Source organism: Camellia sinensis, unplaced genomic scaffold, assembly GCF_055761805.1.
Source record: "Camellia sinensis isolate YWXY unplaced genomic scaffold, ASM5576180v1 Unanchor3, whole genome shotgun sequence".
NCBI classification, from domain to species: domain Eukaryota; kingdom Viridiplantae; phylum Streptophyta; class Magnoliopsida; order Ericales; family Theaceae; genus Camellia; species Camellia sinensis.
The window spans coordinates 13,058,148-13,077,358 of NW_028129178.1; the positions used below are offsets into that span (position 1 = coordinate 13,058,148).

A 19,211-nucleotide genomic window follows, 5' to 3' on the forward strand; every position below is an offset into this window, starting at 1 on the left:
TCCCGTTCGAATACATTAGATTAAAAGCTTTCATATTTGTATGTTGTAATTAATTAGTTGTTTTGCTTTTATTAGAACTTGTAAAATTTAATTAGTTTAGTCAATTCGTTTGTTGTTGTGATAATTAGTTTAATTAGGACATTCATTTAGACCTTCTTGTGCGAGGGCTAAATTTGTAATATTTGTATGTCTTCCAACCTCCATTTCTTTCTCTCTTTTATTTTACATACATACTGTGGTAGCGTCATATTTTTGTTTCATATCATTGCCATGCGTTGTATCCATTTTTGCATGCATTGGGTTTGGTTCATTATTCTAATATCATTGTCATTTTCTTTCTTACTTGAATACGTGTGTTACCACATGCTTTGAGTTGATCCATATGACCTGATGAATAAGCCAAACATAGTAGGTGCATTTTGTATGTGTTGCATTAGTCACTTTGCATATTGGAGTATGCATTTTTTTCTAATTGTTTTTTTTTTTCTTTGGCTTGCCCCGATTGAGTACTAGGTGAACATTTTTTGCTTTAGCATATCGCATGTATGTTTGTGTTGCCATATCAAGCATGCTACCATGAGGCTAAGTGCTTATTTGAACTAACTATTTGAATGCCTCTGGATGAAGGCTATGTCGCTTAAGTTGGGATGATTTTGATTAATGTGTATATGAGCTTACTTTTTCAAGTAGCACATATTCAAAACTCTTTTCAAACAAACATAAAATCAAAGTATCCCAAAGTGGGTGACGTAGTCTATACTTGTGTGCCTCACATAGTAAAGTTAGCATTAATAATCAGAACAAGAGCATATAATGTACATAAAAATCACATCATGATTAGTAAAGGCCGATCTTTGATCGGGTGAGTGGGGTGCTCAATTCATGATCTTCCCCTCTCATATCCAAATTTCCGAGTTAAGACACTTTGGTTATGACAGACAAGTGGTCTTTAGCACAAGTCACGGGTTTCCTAAATTTTTAAAAAATACTTAGGTGGCGACTCTGAAATTTGACAATGCAGTCCATTTTTGGCATCTCTAATGATAAATGGATTTTTTTAAAGATTTGTTGGATTTGGACTCTCATTTGTGCTTTTCTGTTTCACACTGCATTTGTGAAACCAGATTCAGAATTATGAGAGTCCGAACTGTAGTGCTATCGTATTCGAGGAGATTAAACCCCTCCGAGGAGCACGATGAAACAACTACAGTTGGGTTTTATCATAATTAACTCTCAATTATATTCTTGCTTTCCTTTCTTAACCAATTGACTTGTGTGGATTTCTACCTTAATAATCCTTAATGAGGCCTAACTCATGCTTAAAGACGCTTGTGAAAAGATGAGAACAAAAATATGAACTTACAATAATTTTTCAAAATATGTTGAAACAAAGCAGTTCGCTCAAGTGGTGACCACGGGTTCTCAATACTTTGGTCTGCAAAAATAGATTTTGGTTGACCTCAGTGTTCACTCGAGTAGTAACTTGACCGCTCGAGCAATTTGCAAATTTTTGGGTTCCGAAAATCAACAAAATAGTTTCCAAACACATTTTCAAAACTTAGACTTATGCATGACTTAAACATGTAATTTCATTAAGAAACATGAATCCATGACAAATTTCAAATCCTAAAACCTCTGATCTGTCAAGATTAAAACCAAAACTTCATGAATATAATGATTTCAAAACTTTTCTTCCTTTTTTTCTTACAAAACATGAAACGAAAGCTATGAAACTCTTAGAAAAATATTTGCATGTCGAAACTTGCAATTGAAATTGTATAATCCTTAGAAAACATTTGCATATATGAAATTTAAATCAAAATCAAACCAATTCTTGATTGTCAAACTCAAATCAAAATTTATTTCTTAATTTGTCCAAATTTAGATTTTGTTCATTTTCTTCATATCAAGCCCAATTTCAAACTCATAAATTCTGAAACATAAATTAAACTTCCAAAATACATTTTCAATACTTGAGTTCATACATGGCTTGTCTAAAAACATACAAACTCTTTAATAATCAACAAAACATGATCAATTTGAAACCATTTACATCAACACTTCTTTAATTTTAAGATTAAGCTCAAAATGTTTATAGACTCATAATTTTTCAAAACTTTATTCTTCTTATTTCAAAACATGAAACCAATCTTTCAAATCTTTTAGAAATCCATAATGTATGTGCAATTGAAACTCAAAATTTATTGGATTTATTCATGCATGTAAAAATGAAACTCAAATTCATGCAAGACTACAAAAATTAAACCCAAAATAGTTAATTTTCAAATTTATTTCCATAATCTTAAACCTAAATTTTCTTCATCTTCCTGATAATTTCTTTTTAATTACATAAAATTGAAGCTAATTACTTCTTGATTTCAATTTTTAACTAAATTGTTTATAAGATTTAAGTTTTGATTTCTTACCTAAAATCTTTAATTTGTTGAGTCTCTTGATAAAATTTTGAGTTTCTTTCCTTTATCTTCAATTTCTTGGTCTCTCTATCTCTAGGGTTGAATTTCCAACAATTACAAGAAAGTCGAGTCTCTCTCTCTCTCTCATGGTTTTTCCCCAGCCAAAACAAATAGATGAATAGGCTCCAGTACACTACACCCCTTTCTTTATTCCATTCTTTCTCTCTTTTTTTATATTAAAATGGTGGGACACCTGTTGTCCACTGTAAATTAAACCATGTGGTCATGTATATTAGTAGTATTAATTTAGCACACTAATTATATATTAGCATAATTAATCATCACTTAATCTTAATTAATTATGATTATTCCACAACTTAATTATTTCGATTAATCTCCATTAAGGCTTAATTTAATCATTCTTAATTTTATCATTTTGAATCAAATTTTTAATCAAACTCTCATAAGGCTCAATATATAAAATTAAACTGATTCAACTCATCAATTATATTTTCTTTAAGTCATCTTAGCTTTCAATTTCTGTTTCAAAATAAAATTCCCCATTAAACGAATCACTACATGAATTCTAATTAAGCAATTATGTCTAGGTCCAATCAATTAAATTAATTCTTAATTTTTATTATTAGATTAATCTCAATTAAGCTAATTTAATTTTATGTAATTTCGTTAATCTTAATCAATTTTTCAACAAAAATGTCCAAAATGTTTTTCACGTCAAATTAATGCTATTGGGCTTCTCAATTAATATATCTAAGGTGCATAAACGGTTCAATTTCAACTCCGAAGTTATTCCTTAACTTAGTTTGATCCATCAAAATTTATACAAAGACTTCAAAATTGATATAATTTTCCTGAGTCATCACTACAAGAATTTACACATTTGGCGACTATTTTTGCTGATCAAAAAAATTTTAGTCGCAAAAAAATGACATTTGGCGACCAAATATTAATTAGTCGCGAATGATCATTGTTTTTGGCGACCAAATATTATTGGTCGCAGAAGGTTATATTTTGGCGACCAAAAAATGAGTTGGTCGCAGAAAGTGGTATACTTTTCCCGACTAACTACAAATTTGGTCGCGGAAGGTCACATATTTTTTGGCGACCAAATTTTTGGTCGCCAAAAATTTATTTTCAGCAACCAAAAAAAATTAGTCGCCAAATTTGTATTTTTAGCAACCAATATTTTAGTCGCCGTTGATTGAGATTTGGCGACTAAAAAAGTTTGTCGGCGAAGGTACTTTTTCTGCGACTAATTTGGTCTTTTGGTCGCCACAAGTTTGGGAGGGAAATTTGAACAACCAGGAGGGGGGAAATGAAATTTTTTGGACACACCTAACATAAATACAATTAAAAAGTATAATTTTTGTGATTTTTTTTAAAATTCACTAAATATCAAAAATTAAAAAAAAACAAAATTTAGTATATTTTTTGTATTTTTTAATTTTTTAAAATATTTTTTCACAAATATTTTACTTTTTAGATACATCTAAGTAAGGTGCATCTAAAAAAGTTTTAAAAAAATAATTAAAATTTAAAAATATTAACTAAAAAAAAACTCAATTTTTAAAAAATTAAATTCAGAAAACTGAAACCAAATAAACTCAAAAGTACTTATCAATGCTATATAATTTTATAAAGTATATGAATAATTTTTAATTTTAAAATATATTTAAAAAGAGTAGAAAGCTTGTTTTGGATGAGTAAAAACAACAATAATAAAATAGAAAGTTGAACTCAAACCAAACAAGACCTTGTTTTTTACCTTCCCTCCCAATTTCCCCTCTGTTTTTTTTTTTTTTGCTGCTAGGTAAAACCCCTATTCTATCTCCACGATTTTCACCTTGCACAGCCATTCTCTCACGATTGGAAATTCTCTCCCTCTCACAATCGCACACTCGCATAGGTATTTGTCGACCGTCAGGTTTTCGCCATTTATCGTTGCTGTGCTACACCATCGCCTCTTCATTCTAGCTCAGGTAGATTTGTCCGCTCTTTGCTCTATATTCTATTTCTCTCTCTCTCAATTTGTTGTCTGAATCTCTGTTCTATTTCCTTTGTACTTCCTTCGTTTCAGTTATTTGTTTCTTTGTCAAAGGTTCCTAGCATAACCTGCAATTCTATCTGCTTTCTATTGAGTTTTGAACTAGGGGAGGAGAACCATTATATCTCTAGCTTCTAGTTGGATTGCTAGGGCTTTTTAAAGATTTTTTTTCTTGCTTATTTGACGTTATTTCTTATTAGATTGCACTGTAGGAACAATGTTTCTGATTGAATTGATAAGATTGATTCTTTTCAATTTATATTATTATTCTTTGATGCTATCTTTTTTTCTGCTTTGTATTTCTTTTTTTTTCTTGTGCTTTTTTTTCTTAACTTTATTCTTATTATTTTTTTGCATGTTTGCTGTTTTTCTCTGTTGGGTTGTTTGCAATTTGTGGTTTAGTTGATGGGTTTTTGAGATTCATTAAAACCCTAGGATTAAATTGGTAATTTTTGTTCTTATGGTTGGGTTTTTGAATGTTTTTGATTTTTCTCTGTTGGGGCTGCTTGGAATTAGAAGAAAATATATATTTAATTTAGTATGGTTTAATTTGTTTTTGCTTTCCAACTCAACCATGCACAGTTGCCTTAAGCCTCAGCTCTACTTTGTTGTATCATCCGGACCCTAGAATCAAATGGATGATTTCAATTATTGTGGGTTTTGATTGTTTTATAGTGAATTTTGGTGATGCAATATGAATATAAAAATAATAATAAAAAAAAAGAAAAGAATTCAGGTCACATCAATACAAGTAAAGAAAAAAAAAAGACCAAATAATTTAGAATATATGATGATGGTTCATAATCACTGCCCATTGATAACTTTTGCCGACCAAAAATAGACTTTTAGCGACCATCAGCATTTGGACGTGGATTTCCTTGTGATTATTCTATCTGAAAAATTCTTGCAAATTTCATATACGGGAGGCTAATAAATTTTACTTCCCTCTTTTCTTTTCTTTTAAACAAATTGAGATTGTCACATTCCTGGGCTTACACCAGTATGTGTCTGAATTCCCCTCTATTAACTCATAGCAGATAGTGACTAAACAAAGTCGAAGTTTGACCCTAAATCTTCATAATAAAAATGGGCAAAGAGGTCTGAAAATCTTGGGGACACTTACTATCCATGCTGAGGAAACTGTTGCTTCAAGGAATGTTGTTGAGATAACATTTCGCTGTTCGCACTTGGACAACAAGGACCTATTTTCCAAAAGTGTATGTATATGAAGCAGCTGTGCATATGAGTTCTATTTTTACTCTTAGGTTTTTTGGCTCTTATTTGTTTCTTTCCTTTTACTCCTTTCAGGATCCTTTCTTAAGAATATCTAGGATTGTTGAGAGTGGAGGTGCTGTTCCGATTTGCAAAACAGAAGTTGTCAACAACAACTTGAATCCAATTTGGAAGCCCGTATGTCTGACTATGCAGCAATTTGGAAGCAAGGTAAGCTTGTGAGCCTCTTCTGATCAGTGGCTAGGCCTTGTTTTAGGTTTGATATCTGTGGTTTTCTTGTGTCTTTGTTCCAATAAGGAACTTAAGAACTGCCTGAATGGAACGACCCTTAGGATTTTGCATTATTGACTTGGAAATGAAATGCCCACCAGAGATCATTCTAACCAAAAAGAAAACTGTGTTCAGAATCCACTTATATTAACCAATATGCTATGATGATGCAAATGCAGGTAACGATTAATTTTTCTTTCCTAAATGTTGATTGGTGACAATTCACTTGGTGCAGGATAACCCATTAGTTATTGAGTGTTTTGATTTCAATAGCAATGGCAATCATGTACTTATCGGGTAACTATTCCAATTCTCTCTTTCCAATTAAGTTTCTTGTTTTATATATTTTCGTTTAGTCATTCTGGCTGGGTCATACATACTAAATCTGCAGTTTGTTGTTGACAGTAAACTTCAGAAATCGGTGGCAGATCTAGAAAAACTTCAAAAAGAAAAAATTGGTGCGAATTTTATTTTTCCATCTTCTCGTAACCGTGCTCATGACAAGGTATTTGTTTCTTACTTGGAAATAGTTTTTAGCTACACATTACATGTACCTGATGCCCAAAAGCCCTGGTATTTATCTATGTATAGGTTCTAAAGGGCCAACTGTTTGTTGATGGCTTTTGTGAGAAGAAACTGTACAGTTTTCTTGATTATATTTCTAGTGGATTTGAGCTGAACTTCACGGTAGCTGTTGATTTTACTGGTAATCAACTTTCAACATTCTATAAAACTACTTTATGGAGCCCGAAGAAGAAAATAATTACTTTGTACTGCAAGTTGCTTGTTTCATACACTGAAGTTTATATTTTTTCCAGCTTCGAATGGAAATCCTCGAAATCCAGATTCCTTGCACTACATTGATCCTACTGGGCGGTTGAATGCTTACCAGCAGGTAAGGTCGTGTGGCCATGGATGTTCTCAAATCTGGGATATCTTTTTTTCTTCATATAACTGGCATAATTAGTCCAACCAAGCAAGATAATTTAGTCAGATCGGAGATATCTTATAGTGTGATCTTAGCATAAGTTGCATAACTGATATTTTTATGGCTGTTGCACTCAATAGAATTAAAATAGACTCTTGAATTTTTCCAATGGGGATAACCACCACACCTTGTGGTGCGAGAGGTGACAGTGCCAGCCCAAAATGATTGGTCAAGGGGTTGACTCCCACACCCCTTCCTACAATGATTTAAGGATTGGCTCAAGCAACCTATCTTACTAATAAGAAAGGCACTATAAGTAGTGATCCTTTCTTTCAAGTGGATTCCCTTGTGTGGAATATAGGTGCCCACATTCTTGTAATGAGTAAATATTATACAGAAATGGTAGGGACCCATAAAATTTATCCAGAAAAAGTGCATTATGTGGTTGAGATTCATTTTAAGTGTGGATCCCACTATACAAAAATTGAATCTGGACCACACATCACTTTTTGGGGTAAATTTTTTGGCATAATATACAAAGAGGGGATTCCTCAAATATACGAGGGGGAAGAAGAAAATACAACAGTACAATCCAGTCTAATAGAAAATTATATAATGATATTACAAATATTATAAATAAATAAATATTGTAACATCCAAAGTATCACACTTGCATTTGTGTTTCATGCAGTTTTTTGTTTTTGAATTTAGTAGAAATACATCTTGGTTGTATATTGTATTGACTGAACTCCTTATAGGTCATAATGGAGGTTGGGGAGGTCATACAATTTTATGATTTTGATAGACGCTTTCCTGCTTGGGGCTTTGGTGGAAGAACATATGACAGTTCTATATCTCATTGTTTTAACTTAAATGGAGGTGCAAGTGGCTTTGAGGTAAAATTCTCTTTGCAAGGAATTAAGAGTTATTGTACTATCCTTGTCTTTTAATTACTGCTTGATGTTATATCTTCAGAAAGTCTTCCTATGTTTATTCCCCTTGTTCTTTTTTTGATTAACTGCTAGTCCAGTTTTTATGCTAAAGAACCAAGTGTAGTGAACCAATGTTTTTGAAACTCTGGTATTGATTCAAGAATAAATGAATTGGGATGTTTTTTGAAGGCCAACAAGTATACTAGTCATTATGTTGTTTAATTTTTCAAGTTAATCGTAATAGCCAGAACAAAGAAGGTATGAAGCAGTTAATATGATGTCTATTGTAAGAAGAAAAGTTATGGCAATCAATTTCATGTTTGTTGATGAGGTTTTTTGATATCTTCTCTGATTTCACACATCAATAAGATTCTTTGATATCTTCTCTAATTTCATGTTAAGGTAGATCCTTAGTGTGTCCAGCCTACCAAAGAGATTGTGGATTAGAGTATTATTTCTTTCGTTCTTATCATGCGTCTTACATAGTTCTCAACTATTCAGCTCTGAAGTGAAAATGTTATGGCATCAACTTTTGTCCCTGTATTTTATGTGGTGTATTCAATTGGAAATATTTATGACCTGTTGTGCTGGTCAATATCACTTTAACACAGACCATTTATACAGACTTTAGAAATATGGGAATCAGATAAATAAATAAAAAAAAGGCCGTCCCCTCTAGTGTTTTTTTATTTTTATAAATTAAATTATTTTGGACAAAATATAATAAAAGAAATTAATTTCTCATAACAAATGTCTATTACAAGTCCTAACATGTAGAGAGGAGAATAATGTGGTGGTGAAATCAACAATATACTCGACCGCATTCATTTAGAAAGGCGTTAGGTTTTTAATGTCGATTCTATTATACATGATTTGAATGACATGAAAGAGTGTCAAACACAATTTAGTATGTCTTGCTTTAGCATTTAAATTGTCTGTTACATATGATTTTAATGACATAAAAGAGCTTCGAACACAATTTAGTATTGTCTCACTTTAGCATATAAATTGTCTTATAATTGTTATCTTTTGTAACTCTATGTAGATACAAACAAAAATAAAATAAAAATAGGGAAGCTTATGTTACATTCATTTTTATCTGCTGCCAGAGACTAAAGGAAAGGATACCACTTTTTGAATTGCTATGTTGAGCAGATTTGTCATGCTGTTTCATTTTTCTTTGACTTGTATGTTTCATATGTTGTAATACCAGACCCACACATGGGGAGGTAATCTTAATTTTCAGTGGCAGTATGCTACTTGCACTTCTCTTCCCAGCTATTGATTTATGTGGATAATGATGCTATTGTCCATAATGAAATCATAAAAATCTGTGAGGCCTGCCGTTTATATATACAGAGGTGATGGTCAATTCCGTCTTCTTTTTACAGGTTGAAGGAATAGAAGGCATCATGGCTGCTTATGGTAGTGCTTTGAGGAACGTTGCACTTGCTGGACCCACTTTATTCGGTCAAGTGATCAACACTGCTGCAGAAATAGCTGGTCGTTCGCTCTCCCAGGACAGCAGCAAGTATTTTGTCTTGCTTATTATAATGGTGAATGATAAATTTTCATTTTCTGTTTTTTCCTTTTTTCTTTTTCTTTATTTTTGCAATAAAATAATTTTGAAACAATTCTATAGGATGGAGTCCTTACTGACCTCCAAGAAACTAAAGATGCTTTGGTAATGGCATCTGATCTACCCCTATCCATTCTTATTGTTGGAGTGGGTGGTGCAGATTTCAAACAAATGGAGGTATATTCTTGTTTTCTGTAACAAATTATTTGCATTACATACTCCTGGACTCTTTTCTATTAGTAATTACAGTACCGTACTCGTTTCTTGAAAATGTGAAATGTTGTTCCTCAGAAATTCTCTCCAATGTTTGGTGTGGTATAATTTCTCATTATTTGACAGATCCTTGATGCTGACAATGGACATCGATTGGAGAGTTCTACAGGGAGGATAGCTACACGAGACATTGTACAGTTTGTTCCAATGCGTGATGTACATGGTGAGTTCTTACTTAATTTGATTTACTATTTCAAAGTCTGTAGAATATTTTGGTTTAGAGTTTTGGCCACATTTGGGCAGGACACATACTGGAATCTAGCACAATTGGCTTTTTAGTGCTCATGAGAGTTTAGTATTTCTGGTATTTATTTTCTTTTGTTAAGCTCAGAACACCTCTAGGATAGGTTTGGATGACAAAGTTTGAGAGGGGGAATGGGAATATTATTCCAGATTCCCATGATTCTAGTGTTTGGAACACATCAAAATGGGAAAATGATTATTAATTATCAATTTCAACAAGTATCACACTCCCCAATTTAATAGGAATCTGATTCCCCCACTTTCCTATGGGAAATCTCACATTCCTAGACGAATGTTGACCATTTAAGAGTACAAAATAATAATTGGGCTCACAATATTTAAAATTTTATTATTCTCATTGAGGATTCCTAATGAAACCAAATACTTGAATGGCATTGATGCAATGACACAAGATTTTTATTAGTAGCAATCATATTACTATTAATGAGATTCTCATTCCCTCTCAAGATTTTTGTTTATGAAGTGCTTCTAAAATATTGTTGTACAAGTTCAAGGTAGTTACCTGGTATGGGTAAGCGTATGCAAAATACATATCCGGTGGGCAAAATACTTTGGGTGTATGGTTTTTTTGTTGGTACTTCAGGCCATAAATGTAATTTAAGATATAGAAATACTGTATTGCGCCTATTTTTTCAAAAAACTAAAATGTAAGGTAATTTTGTAAATTATTTGTAAAAAAATATGAGATACATAAGAGTAAAAAGGAGAAACCTGAACTGGGTTTTGAAACTCAGATGATGACGGAAGTCAGCTCCATTTCTGTTCCTAAAAGGGACCTTAGTGCAATTCACAAGATGCTAGGTTTCCATACCAACATCTAATATAACCTGTTTCTTCTTCTCTCTCTCATTTTGGAGGTTTTCGCCATGCACTAGTAATTTCTTTTCTGGTCTTTTGCCAGTTGTGCCTCTATTATCACTTTATCTTGTAAATTTTGTTTTGTGTTTCTGCAGGTGGACAGATATCAATTGTTCAGAGTCTATTGGAAGAGCTACCTGGTCAGTTCTTGACTTACATGCGGTGTAGAGACATCAAACCGCACACTGTTAATCTCCCCCAAGCTCCTTTTCAAGATCATCCTGTCTAGAGCTCTAAAAAGAACTTTGAAGAAGTGGAGTAAATATCTCTTTTTTCTCTTCATGCTTATGAATATATGGTATATAAATATAATAGAATAGAGAAAAAATTGTACATGTTTGGTAAGGGCAAAATACTCTTTTGGTTTAGCAAGCAGTGTTTTGAATTCTTTTAAGCATGTGGTATAAGAAATAAGATAGGCAAATGGTGGTTTATATTCATTTTAGTGTTTTCAGATTGTTTTGTGTATTGTTAAGGTTCTCAAGGTTGGGGTTTTAAAAATGGTCCGTATATTGGATATCATATATTCATGTTGGCCAAGAATTGGTCTTGTCCTTTTGAAATGGTCATTCCTTAACAATAAGTATTCATTTATAATGATAAATACTGCTTCTATTTGCAAATATATTTTATAGTTTTTATTGAACCAAATATGAGAATAACATTATGATGAAATGACGATTTCATTCCAGTTGATTCTAACAAACCGTACAAAGCATAATGACCGTCGTCATCTTTTCTTTTTGTTTTTCTGTTTTTATATGGCGTGTTAGGGTTGAGTGGTGAACAAAGCTCTAATTTGGGGGAATTAAAATCTTAGGACTGTAACGTTTATCTTTATAGTTCTTTGTTTAATGTCCACAAAAAATAAAAAAACAAAAAATATATGTTAATATATGTTAATATAATTTTTACACATATATGAACATTAATCACCATCCAATGGCGATGGTTAGCATTTCCTATTAAGTATTCTATTATGACAATCCAAGTTCACATATGCGCACGGAAATTTTTATTTTTTTATTTTTTAGAAATATAGGCAAACAAATTCAATATGTGATAGATTCATTAAGGGTGACCTAAATGAATGTCACTCAGAATGAATTTAGATCAAACAATTCTATATATATATTTTGTGAGTTGGAGGTCATAGTCCAGGAAGGAGAAATCTTCCTTGACTCTTAACAAGGCAATTAACAAGGCACAAAATTTTGATCAGCCCAATTAGATCCACTTGGTTCACAAAATTAATTTTTTTATGCTTCTTTTTTACCTTATATATGCGTAACTGTTTTAAATCACATATAGTAGGTTTAACATATGTGACTCTTGGGACATGCACGAGGAAATGATAACGAACTCAGAAGAGTTTTACAAGACGGTATAGAGCTTTCCTGCCCTCAGAATTGTAGGGGAATGATGTGTATAATTTTTGGTTATTTCTTCGTTATATTCATTTTTTTTTTAATCTGGAGATGCTTGATAATGTTTCTTATAGTACTCATATAGATTGGTGGTGTTTGCTGTAGCTGTTAAAACAGATTATAGATTATAGCTTAACAGATTATAGATTATGACTTTAATCAGAAGCGGTTAATCTGTTTGGTATAGCTGTTGGATTATAGATTTAAGTTGCTGAGTAGTGTTTGTTAAATAAGCTGTGAAGTAGCTTTTTCAATTAATTTTTATTTTTTATTATTCACTATTTGTCTACATTTTTCATAAAAAATAATAATAATATTTAATAGTCCATTTGAGTCTTTTTCTATTTTTAAAAAAATAAAAAATAAAAAAATCTAAGAGTATAACCGTGAATTAACATGTCCACAGCAGAAGCTGATAATCAGAAGCAAGGGGTGAGCAGCTTCTCAGAATCAGCTTTTTTGACTTAAAATAAGTTGTTAGAATCAGAAGCTATTTGAAATAAGTTTAACCAAACAGTCCAAAATAACTTTTTAAAAGCCAGAAGCCATAAGTTGGCTTAAAAAAGCTGCACCAAACACCCCCATTATCTTGCCAGGTTTTGTAATGTCATGTAAGATGAGTGATTTTGGAATTGGTTGTTTTGTTTGGTTAATGCTAAAAAGTCTGCCACTTGACGCCAAAGAAATTCGAGGGTCCTATATATGGGCTCCTGCTAATGACGAATTGATTTTTCTCTATTTAATTATGCAAAAATTCTTTCCTACAAGTATGACATAATTCTCTCTATTGCAGCTAAAACTACCCTATCAAATTGTGGCTATTGTTTCCGGTGCTTTGAATGATACAGCTGCAAAGAAGTACAATTTGGAAGGATGGTTTCCTGCATCCAGCACTTACAGAGAACTTGTTTCCTGTTCAAACTGCACTGACTATCAGTCTAGGAGATTAGAGATTCAATATGGGTAGAAAAAGGGTAGACTAGTAGTTATATTTTTGGATGGGTGTGTATAGAAAATATTTAGTAGACTACTAGTTATATTTTTCGGTTGATGTACATGGATAAAAATTTTAAACATAATAACAAGTATTTGTTATGTATTAAATTTTTATGTTAGATGAAATATGTAGTTTGGAATTATTTGTGGATGAAAACTTATAATAGTTGCTGATTTTAATTAAACAGGTTCAGAAATGGTTGATCTATGTATTTTGTTGAATGTTCATGATTCAATTTATTTGTTGGTTTGAATGATTTTTGAAAATTACAGATTATATTGAATAAATTGGATGGATTATTATAAATTACAGATTTATTTTGTTGGATGTTGGCGACCAAACTAATTTTGGTCGCAGAATGTCACAATTGGCGACCAAAATTTTTAGTCGCGGAATGTGACAATTAGCGACCAAACTAATTTTGGTCGTGAAATGTCACAATTGGTGACCAAAACTTTTGGTCGCGAAATGTCACAATTGGCGACCAAAATTTTTGGTCGCGAAATGCCACAATTGGCGACCAAACTAATTTTGGTCGCAAAATGTCACAATTGGCGACCAAACTAATTTTGGTCGTGGAATGTGACAATTGGCGACCAAGAAATTTGGTCGGCAAAAGGCAACTTTTCGCGACCAAAATGTTTTAGCGACAAAATGGATTAGTCGCAGTAAATAAATATTTAGCGACCAAAAATTTAGTCGGCAAATGTAACTTTTCCCGACCAACGAAAATTTTGGTCGTGAATTACTTTTGCCGACCCTCAATTGGCGACCAAACTAGCGACAAAAAAAATTGGTCGCGGATAACTTTTGCCGACCAAAAATAGACTTTTAGCGACAAATTTTTTTGTTGCCAAAAGTGTTAATTCTTGTAGTGCATATAATTTTTCACATATATATTTCTGTCACATTCCTAACAAATTGTATTCCTTTCTAATTAGTTTCTATTCATTAATTTACATTTATATACCTTGATAATTTAAGGTACTTAAATTCAATTAAATATTTTTATATATGTTAATGATTAGTTTGACAAAGGAATTTATGTGCACACAATTTATTCACTATATTTTTTTTCAAGTATTCATTTAATTATTCTATGTAATCAAATAGCTTAATTTTGGTTTAAGGCACTTAAAGGTGATTAATTTTTAATTATCGTAGTTGGCATTATTTAGGGTGTTACACAGTAAGACATGAAATTGTAATAGTTTAGATAGTACTGTTTATTGGTCACATGCTATAGATTTTGATTTAGAATCTGTGGATGTATTAATACATGTGATATGCTTTTGTAATATTAACAGTGTTGATGAGTATATAGAATGTTTTGGGATTTAATTATGCTTGTTGAATGAATGTTGTATATCTATATACGTGAGACATGGAATGGATAGTTCAGATCTCTATATATGTTTTTAGGGGCATTACAAGCACTCTAGAGTCAAACCCTTGGACTCATAAAACGTGACACCACCTCATATTCTCATATAGGTAAGCTTACTGAGAGTACCCCTGTAACTATAGTATCCTAACTAACACAATTGTAAGTTTATTAAGAGCCAAGTAGCTCATCCTTTTACGGATCCTAATATGCACTTTTACCTTGGATAGATGTATTGAAATTAAGTGTCACAACATACGGCGTACTTTACTCATTGAACACAAGAGATTGAATGGATTAACTGTTGAGTCGAGTTTCCACCATGAGTGATTATAACGCGGCTTAAGTCCCATCCTCATTGATGTTTTGTACACCAATTCTCTTGCAATTTGTCCATTTTTGATGACTTGAAACCCAAATCAGATTGAATTTCGTTTAGCTAGTGAGAAATTATTTTTAAGATTCCATCTTTTTGAGTCTTGTTATGTCGATCTTTGTTTGAAAGTCGTTGGATTTCAATCTTGCCGCTAATGAATGGCAACGATGTTGGGAGATAAGTATTAGCACAATAACTCATTTGGGTGTTGTACATATAACCTAAGTGCATAGGTTTGTATTTGTAGTTGTTGATCAAATAATGGGTTTTGACTTTGGTTGGTGGTAGGAGAATGATACATATTATGAGGTTGAATTTTGTGGGATGAGAATGTTTTTCAATGAGTTAAAGTGTTGGTTGGTTTGTAGTTTATAATAGATGAGGAATGAGAAGTGCTTACTTTGTTATGGAACATAATCTTCAAATGTTGAAAAATGAAAGGAAAATATTTTACTATGCAAAATAGAAGAAAATATTTAACACTATAAAATCTTATACACCAACACAAACAGAGCCTTAGTGTAAGGAGGAAATGACTGTTGGAATTTATACAAAAGCACACCCACACACATACCAAAGAAAAAAACAATCATGCACAAATTTACATGATTTGAACCAAATTGCATACATCCACAGGAGAGATTTCTCTATGAATAAAATAGAGAATACATGTGAGATGGTTAAAATACTCAAAACTCACACCACTACCCAAACCCCATGCTCAACGGTAGTTGAGCCCTTGCTTACTCCGATGTCCATAATATTTTTTCCCTTGCCACTCTTTTAATCTCTCTCAAAAAATCTTATAGCTCACATGACTATTTATAATAGTCTACCCATGAGAATCTTAATTCCATACAATAAAGTAACCAAATTGTACACATATTGGGTCTCCTAATAGATTCCTAACTCTACTATCCTAACCTAAATACATGTATTAGTCAACCTAATAACTGTATGGGACCTACTTTTATCACATGGGTGGACTAATCCTAACAATCATACCTTCCACCCATGTGGGGAAAATGTAATATGCACCTCCAACTTGGATGTCATGATTTGCGTGATACACTCCATCTTTACCTTAAAGATGTTGCGCCCCCTGAATTGAGTGTCCACATTATTTGCACCTTATACAATATTGCCCAAATGTGTCCTTCATAGCTTTTTCTATCCTTATACTCAAACCCAGGAGAACTACCGAACCTCCTTGAGGTGTCTCCACTGGCACAAATTAAACCTCAATAGAAAATAGACTCGCGTCATACCTCAATGCACACCTTCTTGTCACAACCTCTATCTCAATTTCTAGCACGAACCTCTTTTTTTAGGAATAATCTGCAACTCGTTATGTTCCTCGTTGGCAAGTATCCTCTGCAACTGTTGCTCACACTATTCACCCATAACTCGTACTAGAAGTTTGATGTTTGACATCAGCTTCCATATTGTCACAACATACTCCACGAACTTGTACAAGCTGCCAATCATGATGTCCAATCAAAAAAACACTACCTGATTGACCCCACAATGATTGGACTTCCTTATTGATTGAATCTGATTACTTCTACATTACCCTTGATCACTCGCAGTCAAATTCGATCACCTAGATCACCGCCAAATCTATCCAATCCCTTTAAACCTATTTAGAATCTGAAAATTCTGACCGTACCGATGAATCCACAACAACTAAAAACCTTGAAAACCACCTTCACCTTGAAGTTTTCTATTATATATACACACCGATATAACAAAAATATTCTAGATCATTGTGTGATATCCCTGTTCCGTAATATGTTAATTGGTCCTTAAAATGAGTATGATTATGTGTTTAATATGATTTTGTGTGCAAGTATGTAAAAATATGTGGTTTTGAATTTCTATCTGTTTACCGTAGGAATATCTGTTTGATTATCTGCTTTCGAAATTAAATTGAAGGCCTTATCGGCCACCGAAACGAAAATTGATTGCGCCATTGTGATTGGCATAATTTTTAGGGCCTACGGTGAAATTTAATTGAAAGTTGATTCGGACCAGATTAAGTTGATTAAATTGGTGAATTAGTGCCCAATTATTTATTATTATTATATTGTGTTGAGAGGAGGCCTTAATACACTCTCCCTTACTTCTATTGAACTCAAAAAAAAATCTGAGTTATACAATTGTAAGAGAGAGAGGGCCGGCCATAGAGAGAGAGAGGGAGAGACTTGTGCAATTTTTGGCTCAAGCTTGGGAATTTGAAGATTGAACTCGAGAATTGGCTAGAACTTGGGTGTTTGAAGCTCCTAGGTGAGTAAATCCATGAGTTTAATGTGTAATTTTGTGTATTCAAAGTTGATTAATGATCAAGAGCAAGAATTAAAATGAATTTGAAGTTAGAATGAACATGCATGTACATAATTGTTACAATCTTGGGTGTTCTAGCATATAGCATGTTAAAAATGAAGAATGGAGCACCAAACCTTACATGCATGAGTAGTTTTGTGTAGCTTTGTGATTTAGAGCATCATTTATACCATTTGTAACAAAAATGAAGTCAAAATTGACATGCATGGATGATTGAAGAGATTATGAAATGAGTATGAAGTTTGAATGTATGGATTTTGATTATGCAAAAAGGAATGTTGATTAATTTTGAAGGTTGGGCCATGATTTTGAATAATTGACTTCATGTTGGTTACATCCATATGATATATATTGTGTTTGCATGTTTTGAGACCAGAATTGTGGGTTTTGGACCTTTGAAGGTCGAATTAGAACTCAAGAACACATTCTGGAAAACTCAGAATTTTTGACGTCCACTCGAGCGGGGGAAGTGCCACTCGAGCGGGGAATTCGTGTTCCCAGTATTTTTGCAGACTTGGGTTCCCACTCAAACGGGGGAGTTTATGCTCGAGCGGGGAGCCATGTAGCGAGGTCTTCCGCTCAAGCACCAGACTTCACGCTCGAGCGTAGAAATGACATATCCAGTACTTTTGCAGACCTCATGGGTCTGCTCGAGCGGGGAAGTCCACGCTTGAGCGGTGACCTTGTTTTCTGAAATTTTGAAAAGGGCATTCTGTGTTTTGTTTTCTGTTCTCTTTCACTTATGAGTACTCTTAGGCATACATTGAGCATTGTAAATGAGTTAGAAGAATAAGAATGAAGACTAAAGAGGAATATGTGAATTAAAGAACAGATTGAATTATTTGTGACCCATATGTGTTATGTGATGTGTAGGGTCAAGCTCTAGGGCAAATCCAAAAGCCGATCACTGTGAGTAATATTTTAACAAGATATTTGAAATATACTGTTGTCCAATTGTTTACTTATATGCAAGTTTTGTAAGTTCATTAATCTGAATGGTGGACAACGATTAATATGAATGATTGGGCCGAAGACCGATTGATATGAATGATTGGGCCGAAGGCCGATTGACATGAATGATTGGGCCGAAGGCCGATTGATACGAATGATTGGGCCAAAGGCCGATTGACATGAATGGTTGGGCCGAAGGCCGATTGACATGAATAATTGGGCCAAAGGCCGATTGACATGAGATATAAATGATTGGGTCAAGGCCGATAGATATAAATGATTGGGCCAAAGGCCGTTTGCTGTAACTGTTTCATTGATTGCTTATGTATCTTCCTCATTTGATATTATTCACTGGGCATTCGCTCACGCTCATTCATGTACATGTAGGTGAGCCAAGGGACATCCAAAACCAGCCCCGGTGAAATTGTGAGAAATAGTCGAAGTTTTGAGGAGTCAACCCAAACGTCTCACGCATGAGACTGTCTCCGCTTTTGTCCTTGTTCATAGTTTTTGTTATGTTGGCGAAAACATTAGACTACTGTTGTATATAAGTCTTGGGTTCGACTGACTTAAACTTGTATGATCCTGTATGCACAATGTTCTGTGTTAGTGTATATTTTGATGTGAGTTATTAACACATAAATGTTTAGAATGTGATGGCGTGCATATAAGTACAACTCTATGGACAAAGTTTTAAATTTGCTTCCGTTTGGCCCATTTACTCTGATGAGTTTTGTTTTAGGTGATTTGAGGCCGTAGTTAATCTCGCGATTACTGGCTGGTTATGGCCTTAACCCATAGGGGTGGGTTCGGGTCATGACACATTGATTTTATGATTTTTGTCACATAAGATCATAACCCTTTGACAAGACAATGACACAAAACCAAACCCTCAATTTTGCACTATACTATGTCAT

General features: G+C 33.2%; 1 protein-coding gene across 1 annotated transcript; it reads left to right on the forward strand.

Annotated features, from left to right (window-relative positions):
- Positions 1–4,249: 4,249 nt before the first annotated feature.
- On the forward strand, positions 4,250–11,256 carry LOC114260295 (protein BONZAI 3; the record flags this gene model as incomplete). Its single annotated transcript, XM_082912338.1, has 12 exons — positions 4,250–4,414; positions 5,514–5,696; positions 5,788–5,922; positions 6,218–6,279; positions 6,388–6,487; positions 6,574–6,688; positions 6,801–6,877; positions 7,669–7,806; positions 9,234–9,398; positions 9,485–9,598; positions 9,761–9,857; positions 10,912–11,256. Coding segments are annotated over 12 exons (1,485 nt in total), but the record flags the coding sequence as incomplete, so codon positions are not given.
- Between the last annotated feature and the right edge of the window lie 7,955 nt (positions 11,257–19,211).